Source organism: Mandrillus leucophaeus, unplaced genomic scaffold, assembly GCF_000951045.1.
Source record: "Mandrillus leucophaeus isolate KB7577 unplaced genomic scaffold, Mleu.le_1.0 Scaffold768, whole genome shotgun sequence".
Lineage (NCBI taxonomy): Eukaryota > Metazoa > Chordata > Mammalia > Primates > Cercopithecidae > Mandrillus > Mandrillus leucophaeus.
The window spans coordinates 567,494-576,586 of NW_012108341.1; the positions used below are offsets into that span (position 1 = coordinate 567,494).

Sequence of the window (9,093 nt, forward strand, 5' to 3'; positions counted from 1 at the left end):
GAGGAAAGGGAAGGTGGATTTCTTGCCCTCTGTCACTGATATGGTTTGGCTGTGTCACCACCCAAATCTCACCTTGAATTGTGATGATCCCCACGTGTCAAGGGTGGGACCAGGTGGAGATAACTGAATCATGGGGGCGGTTTCCCCCATATTGTTCTCATGGTAGTGAATAAGTCTCACAAAATCTAATGGTTTTATAAAGGGCAGTTCCCCTGCACAAGCCCTCTTGCCTGTCACCATGTAAGATGTGACTTTGCTCCTCACTCGCCTTCTGCCATGATTGTGAGGCCTCCCCAGCCATGTGGACCTATGAGTCAATTAAACCTCTTTCCTTTATCAATTACCCAGTCTCGGATATGTCTTTATTAGCAGCATGAGAACAGACTAATGCAGTCACTTACAAGCTATCTGCGGCTATAAGATGGATATGCATGTCCTAGGAGAGGAATACTGCACAGGGGAAAGAGTCTGAGTGAGTAGGGCAGACAGTGCAATGGGAGGCTTTAGGGGAGCCCAGGGGTCAAGACTTGGTAGACACTTTTGTAGAAAAGTTGGAGTTTTACAGCGATGCCACTGAATTATCAATGGAATGATACGATTTCCTTCCTATAAGAAATCTGGAAAGTATATGGCATTTATAGACAGGTTTCCACTTTAAAAAATCAGGCAACATATATTTTGCTAGTTTAAAGGTTAACCCTACTTGCTATTTGTTTTGTTTTGTCTTGTTTTGTTTTGAGACAGAGTCTCGCTCTGTTGCCCATGCTGGAGTACAGTGGCGTGATCTCAGCTCACTGCAACCTCCAACTCCTGGGTTCAAGTGATTCTCCTGCCTCAGCCTCCCAAATAGCTGGAACTATAGGTGCCCGCCACCATGCCTGGCTAATTTTTGTATTTTTAGTAGAGGCAGGGTTTCACCATGTTGGCCAGGCCAGTCTTGAACTCCTGACCTCAAATCACCCACCTTGGCCTCCCAAAGTGCTGGGATTACAGGCATGAGCCACCACGCCCAGCCTGGTTGCTAACTATTTGGATAACTGTTTGGAATCACTACATTCCTGAGTGATCCAGACAATAGAGGTTTTTTTAAAAAACCTTTTTTTTATTTTTTCTCTTCATTTTTTTTTTGGATGCAGGTGGTTTTTGGTTACATGGATAAGTTCGTTAATGGTGATTTCTGAGATTCTGGTGCACCTGTTATCCAGTCAGTGTACATTATGCCCAATATGCAGTCTTTTATCACTCACCCTCCTTCCACCCTTCCCCCTGCAGTCCCCAAAGTCCATTATATTATTCTTATACCTTTGCATCTTCATAGCTTAGCTCCCACTTATAAGTGAGAACATACGATATTTGGTTTTCCATTCCTGAGTGACTTCACTTACAATAATGGCCTCCAGCTCCAAACAAGTTGCTGCAAAAGACATTATTTTGTTCCTGTTTATGGCTAACTACTAGTCCATGGTATATATACTACACTTTACTTATCCACTCGTTGGTTGATGGGCACTTAGGTGGGTTCTGTATTTTTGCAATTGTTAATTGCAGACAGCTGAGGTTTAAATGAAGATTATAGTGTTGAAGTAGAATATTTCTAATATTCTAGTCTTACGAGGACTTATAAAATTGGGTAGGTTATCAAATCCTCAAATTATGGCATATTCATTATGGCTTATAGTTAAAATATTCCACCATCAAGATTGGGGAAAAAGTTCTTCAGAAACATATGCTGGTATTTGGCTATACCATTTGTTTTTGCATGCATTTATCCAATAAACATCTGATTTCCTGCAAAGTCCCTCAGATATTCTCCTCACATTAAAGATTCCACTTATTCTGTGATTCCTCTTATTCTGTGGGACAAAAAGACAACAGAATTTCAGGAGAGCCAGCTGAAAATATTCCATGTGCATAAATTTATTTTAAATTTTATTGCATCACATTATACAAGCATTAATCATGGCTTCATGTTGATGACTATTTAAATGTGAAAATTCATCATTCATGTCAGTACTTTTTGGCTATTTACAAGTAAGGAATTTCTATGTACTTTATATATCTCTGTATTTGTATGTACATATGCAGGAATACATGACTATACATATGTACACACAGAAATACATCTATGGCCATACACATAGCTATAGATATGTCATATAGAATAATCTTCTCAGAAAGGTCTAAAATTAAAAAAAAAGGAAAGAAAAAGTTGTAAACAGGGTCTTGTCTGTGTTGTTGGTGACATGGAATTAGGACCATATGATGACATTCTAGGAATGTGTGTCCATGTGTCTAAATACCCTTTTTAGCCCAGTGTCTGTAAAATTCACATGGGATAGAATGCAAAAAAGGTAGCAAACAGGCTGAAAAACAGGTCCAGTATACAAGTTCCCCTTGATTTTAAAAACTTGAGAATGTAACTGCCCACATGTGCATGCTTGCTTGGTCAAGAATGGTCTATGGATAGATAGCAATTGTGCGCTGGACTGCAACGTGATTTCACAGCAGTGTGACTCCAACGCCAGTCCTCTACTGGATGCTGACCCTCCTGCGGCCGCCGGTATCTGTAGCATGCACTGCGGTTGCATTTTCAGTCATTCACTTGAGTGTGCTTTTGCACAGCCAGGAGAAGTAAACAGAATTCAGGTCCTTGGCCTGGAAAGGGACTATTTTCTGGAAAAAGAAAAGAAGGCATAAAGATCTGATGTTTACACAATTGCTTTAAAACATGATGTGTGATGGTTTGTACTTACCATGCACCAAAGGCATTCAAAGAATTTGTAACCCCAAACGGAGTCAGGGATGGTATAAACATTTTTATGCTTGCTTTATGGGTGAACAGACTGAGTCAGAAGGGCAGTCTGAAGCAACATCACATCCTGCCAACTATTGGGGAAACAGAGACAGACAGGCAGATACCATGCTTTCAAGCAAAAATTAGAAATGACCTGTTTGGGAAGAAAGCAGCCAGTAGTGGTGGGGCCAGAAGAAATTCTTCATCAGTTACTGGTCCTGCAGCCCAGGAGAGCCCTGTTGCACCTTAGTCTCTGGCTGCTGAGACTTTCAGGAAGAATTCTCTTTGCTAATGTCTGCCTCCCACCCACCCAGAAAGAAGGGGCATGTTTCCCTGGGGATACTAAGGAAAACAGCCCGGCTGGAGGAAAAGAGAGAGGAAGCTTTGTTTCAGGGAACACCTAGGCCAAATCCTGAAGTCCTTGACTGATAGACCAGAGTCTGACAAGAAGGCAGCGGAATGTTACAGAAGGTATGTGGGAGGGGAAGATCAAGCAAAATTTGCAATGATTAAAGTGAAAAACAAGCTTCTTTTGGATTGGGAAGCTTCTAAGGAGTTTATTTTGATCCCTGGTACTGCAACAATGGTAAGCTTTGCTTCAGGGAGTTTAAAGCACCCACTCAACCTTGGAGTGGCCTCAGATGCTGAGCACACCTCTCACCTACATGGTCACGGCCACTCGTTGTGGTGTGCTTTTCCATTCTTCTTCCTCTCCTTTCGTTCCTTCTGGAGACGTTCCAGTTCTGCTTCATACATCATCTCCTGAATCAAGTACTTCTCTCTTCTCATTCGATCCCTTAGGTCTTTTGGGAGGTCTGGGATCAGATATGAAATGAGGTGCTTTATACAAAACACGAGGTGCTAAAAACACAGAGGAGAATGTAACAGAGTCAGGTCTACTGTGTATCTTGAATGAGGTTAGAGAGTTGGCTGAAGAAGGATGTGGACCCTCCGGGGTATGTGGAGAGTGGAAAGAGGTCAGGGGAGGCATGTATAATGCAAGATGATAGGACAGGTGAGGCCTGAACTGGTCTGATGCACCACCTAAGGAATAGAAAGAGGAGTCCGGAAGGAAGTTGGGAAAAGAATGGTCAGATAATTAATTCAAAGGAGATCCAGAAGAACGTATACTGTGGAGTCACAAAACCCAGGTGGAAGCTGGTAGCTTTCACTACTTAAGGGCTTTCTGTCTACCTGAGGATGAATTATTTAATTTCTCTGAGCCTCATTCCACTCATCTATAAAAAGAGTATTGTCAGAATTATGAGAAAATGTTTAAAAATGCCTTGTAGACTGTCAAGTGCTTTACAAATCTTGGTTATAAGAATTATCAGTGGGCCTAGGGAAATGATCATTTCAGGAAGAAGCTTTTTTCTTTTTGGTAAACTGTCACAAATTCTTTACTTGAAACACTAATAGCTGGAACTCTAGAATCACTGTCACTTCTGTTCATCTATATAATGGTAAACGATAAAGTACTAGATGACAATTTAAAGGTTCTTACAATTCTAAAGTATTAAATAGAGACTAAATCATGTTCAAATGATACTGCTAAGTACTCTTCGTTTTATTTAAAACTTGATAAATTTAGTGATGCATGGATGACACAAAATTAGGAAGCTTTTCTGCATCGTTCTCATATTTTCAATAGTTAATAACAAAATATTAAAAGAAAATGGAGGCCGGGTGTGGTGGCTCACGCCTGTAATCCCAGCACTTTGGGAGGCCGAGGCGGGCGGATCACGAGGTCAGGAGATCGAGACCATCCTGGCTAACACGGTGAAACCCCATCTCTACTAAAAAAATACAAAAAAAAAAAAAAAAAAAAATTAGCCGGGCATGGTGGTGGGCGCCTGTAGTCCCAGCTACTCGGGAGGCTGAGGCAAGAGGATGGCGTGAACCCGGGAGGCGGAGCTTGCGGTAAGCCAAGATCGTGTCACTGCACTCCAGCCTGGGTGACAGAGTAAGCCTCCGTCTCAAAAAAAAAAAAAAAAAAAAAAGAAAAAGAAAATGGAAAATTCTATTTGAAAAGTCAAATAACTTAAGGCAACCTTTAAAAAAGTTTGTCTGATAGATTTACAGCTGAATTCTACCAGAGGTACAATAAAGAGCTGATACCATTTCTGTGGAAACTATTCCAAAAAATTAAAAAGAGGGAGTCCTCCTTAACTAATTTATGAGGCCAGTGTCATCCTGATACCAAAACCTGGCAGAGAGACAACAACAACAACAAAAACTTCAGGCCAATATCCCCGATGAACACTGATACAAAAAGCCTCAATACGATACTGGCAAACCAAATCCAGCAGCACGTCAAAAAGCTTATCCACCATGATCAAGTTGGCTTCATCCCTGGGATAAAAAGTTGGTTTAACATATGCAAATCAGTAAACATCACATAAGCATTTCATCACATAAGCAGAACTAAAGACAAAAACCACATGATTCTCTAAATAGATATAGAAAAGGTCTTTGATACAATTCAACATCCTTCATGTTAAAAACTCTCATTGAGCATTCCCCTTGAAAACCGGGACAAGACAATGATGCCCTCTCTCACCACTCCTTTTCAACGCAGTATTGGAAGTTCTGGCCCAGGCAATCAGGCAAGAGAAATTAAAAAACGGTATTCAAATAGGAAGAGAGGAAGTCAAATTATCTTTTCTTTTGCAGATGACATGATCCTGTATCTAGAAAATCCCATCATTTTTGCCCAAAAGCTTCTTAAGCTGATAAGCAACTTCAGCAGAGTCTCAGAATACAAAATTAATGTGCAAAAATCGTTAGTATTCCTAACCACTAACAACAGGCAAGCAGAGAGCCAAATCATGGATTAACTCCCATTCACAACTGCTACAAAAGAATAAAATACCTAGGAATACAGCTAACAAGAAAAGTGAATGACCTCTTCAAGAACTACAAACCACTGCTCAAGGAAATCAGAGAGGACACAAGCAGATGGAAAAATGTTCCATGCTCACGGACAGGAAGAATCAATTTTGTGAAAATGACCAACTGCCCAAAGTAATTTATAGATTCAATGATAGTCCCATTAAATTACCATTGACACTCTTCACAGAATTAGAAGAAACTCTTTTAAAATTCATGTGGAACCAAAAAAGAGTCCAAATAGCCAAGACAAGACTAAGCAAAAAGAACAAAGTTGGAAGCATCATGCTACCCAACTTCAAATTATACTAAAAGGCTACAGTAACCAAAACAGCATGGTATTAGTACAAAAACAGACACATAGACCAATGGAACAGATTAGAGATCTCAGACATAAGACTACACATCTACAACCATCTGATCTTTGACAAACCTGACAAAAGCAAGCAAAGGGGGAAAGGATTCCCTATTTAATAAATGGTTCTGGGAGAACTGGCTAGCCATATGCAGAAAATCGAAACTGAACCCCTTCCTTACACCTTTTATAAAAATTAACTCAAGATGGATTAAATACTTAAATGTAAAGCCCCAAACTATAAAAATCCTAGAAAAATCTAGGCAATGCCATTCAGGATGTGGGCAAAAATTTCTTGATGAAAACACCAGAAGCTATTGCAACAAAAGAAAAACCTGACAAATGGGATCTAATTAAACAAAAGCACTTCTGCACAGCACCAAAAAAAAAAAAAAAACCAAAAAACAAACAAACAAACAAAAACAACTATCATCAGATTAAACAGTTAACCTACAGAATGGGAGAAAATTTTTGCAATCTATCCATCTGACAAAAGGTCTGATATCCAGAGTCTACAAGGAACTTAAACACATCTACAAGAAAATACCAAGCAACACCATTAAAAAGTGGGCAAAAGACATAAACACTCTTCAAAAGAAGACATTCATGCGGCCAACAAACATACGAAAAAAAGCTCAACGTCATTGATAATTAAAGAAATGCAAGTAAAAATCACAGTGAGATACCATCTTACGCCTGTCAGAATGTTGATTATTTAGAAGTCCAGAAACAACAGATGCTGGCAAGGTTTCAGAGAAAAAGGAACACCTTTACACTGTTGATGGGAGTATAAACTAATTCAACCATTGTGGAAGACCGTGTGGCAATTCCTCAATGATTTACACGCAGAAATACCATTTTACCCAGCAATTCTATAACTTGTATGGCAAAGGACACAAACAGATACTTCTCAAAAGAAGATATACAAGCAGCTAACAATAATATGAAAAGATGCTCAGAATCTCTAAGGAAGTTAGAGAAATGCAAATCAAAACCACAATGAGATACCATCTCATACCAGTCAGTATGGCTCTTATTAGAAAGGAATATATATCATTCTATTATAAACATACATGCATGCATATGTTCATTGCAGCACTATTCACAATAGCAAAGGCATAAAATCGCCGGTCAGTGATAGACTAGATAAAGAAATGTGGCACATATACACCATGGAATACTATGCAACCATAAAAAGGAATGAGATCACGTCCTTTGCAGGGACATAGATAGAACTGGAAGCTGTTATCCTCAGCAAACTAACAAAGGAATAGAAAACCAAATACCACATGTTCTCACTTTTAAGTGGGAGCTGAATGATAAGAACACAAGGACACATGGTGGGAAACAACACACACCAGGGCCTGTTGGGGGTGGGGGTGGGGGAAGGGAGAGCATCAGGAAGAATAGCTAAGGGATGCTGAGCTTAACACCTGTGTGATGGGTTGATCTATGCAGCAGATCACCGTGGCACACATTTACCTATGTGACAAACCTGCATGTCCTGCACATGTACCCCAGAACTTAAAATAAAAAATGCAAACAAAAAAACCCAAACAAACAACAATAAGTTTTGTTTGAAAAATTTTAAGACAGTGATGGCTTAAAAATATCTTCTTTAAAGAGAGATCGTGCCATTGGTAAGCTAATTTCCAGGGAAGAGCAGCTTAATATTTTCTTCTCTTGGTTCCCTGGAGTGAAGGAAAAAGCAGTGATAGAATATTCTTGAAGAGGTCTAGGAAACTTTAGATCCAAACCAAGAGGCAACCTTGGCTTTTATTAATCTGACTTTAATATATGTGACAAGATATGAAATTTCCATTTATAACTAGAGTCACAGAAATGCAAACTATTTTTGCAGCAATTTTCTTAAACCCTGAAAGAAAACAGATAATGTATTTTTATTGACACATAATATAGACAATTGCTAGACAGATTTTACTTTATAATTCCATTTTGAGTCTTAGCTAATAAATACTTATTTGGATGCTTGAATATAAATAATTCCGTGATGATACCCAACCAGAAGGACCACTTGTAAAACCCAGTCCCATTGGAAAATGCTTATGATCATGTCGGGAAATCCTGATAACTATTTGAAAATCATAAATTAACTATACGAATCAGTATATTTCAATATGTGTGGTAATGATGGCAATAATTGGAGACATTTAGAAAGAGTGAATCTCAAACTTGACAAAAATAAGCAATGGGGAAAGAATTCCTTGTTCAATAAATGGTGCTGAGATAACTGGCTATCCACATGCGAAAGAATGAAACTGGACTTCTACCTATCATCATATACAAAATTTAACTCAAAATGAATTAAAGACTTAAGTGTAAAACCTCAAACTATAAAAATGCTAGAAGAAAACCTAGGAAATACCCTTCTCAATATTGGCCTGAGCAAAGAATTTATGGTGAAGTCCTCAAGAGCAATTGCAACAAAAGCAAAAATTGCTAAGTTAAATCTGATTAAACTAAAGAGCTTCTGCACAGCAAGAGAAACTATCAAAGAAGTAAACAGACAATGTACAGAATGGGAGAAAATATTTGCAAACTACACATCTAATAAAGGTCTAATATCCAGAATCTGTAAGGAACTTAAACAAATCAACATGTAAAAAACAAATAACCCCATTAAAAAGTGGGCAAAGGATACAAACAGTTACTTCTCAAAAGAAGATATACAAGCAGCCAACAATAATATGAAAAAATGCTCAGAATCTCTAAGGAGATTAGAGAAATGCAAATCAAAACCACAATGAGATACCATCTCACACCAGTCAGTACGGCTTTTATTAGAAAGTTAGGCCAAGCACAGTGGCTCATGTCTATAATCCCAGCACTTTGGGAGGCCAAGGCAGGTGGATCATGAGGTCAGGAGTTCAAGAGCAGCCTGGCCAAGATGGTGAAACTCTGTCTCTACTAAAAATACAAAAATTAGCCAGGCATGGTGGTGGTGCCTGTAATCCCATGGTGCCTGTAATCCTCTTACTTGGGAGGCTAAGGGAGAAAATTGCTTGAACCCACGAGGCAGAGGTTGCAGTGAGCC

The 9,093-nt window shown here is 39.1% G+C and overlaps 1 protein-coding gene across 3 annotated transcripts in view; it reads right to left on the bottom strand.

Moving 5' to 3' along the window:
• Positions 1-1,889: 1,889 nt before the first annotated feature.
• The window catches only part of ANO4 (anoctamin 4), a 425,382-nt gene continuing 418,178 nt past the window's right edge, over positions 1,890-9,093 (bottom strand). For 2 of the 3 annotated variants that reach the window (XM_011966636.1, XM_011966634.1), the window contains 2 exons: positions 3,460-3,655; positions 1,890-2,673 (listed from right to left, as the gene is read on the bottom strand). In XM_011966636.1, coding sequence (XP_011822026.1) covers positions 3,464-3,655 — 192 coding nt within the window. In that variant the 3' untranslated portion in view covers positions 1,890-2,673; positions 3,460-3,463. Of the gene's footprint in view, positions 2,674-3,455; positions 3,656-9,093 lie in introns of all 3 variants that reach the window. The other variant, XM_011966635.1, reaches the window with a different exon arrangement.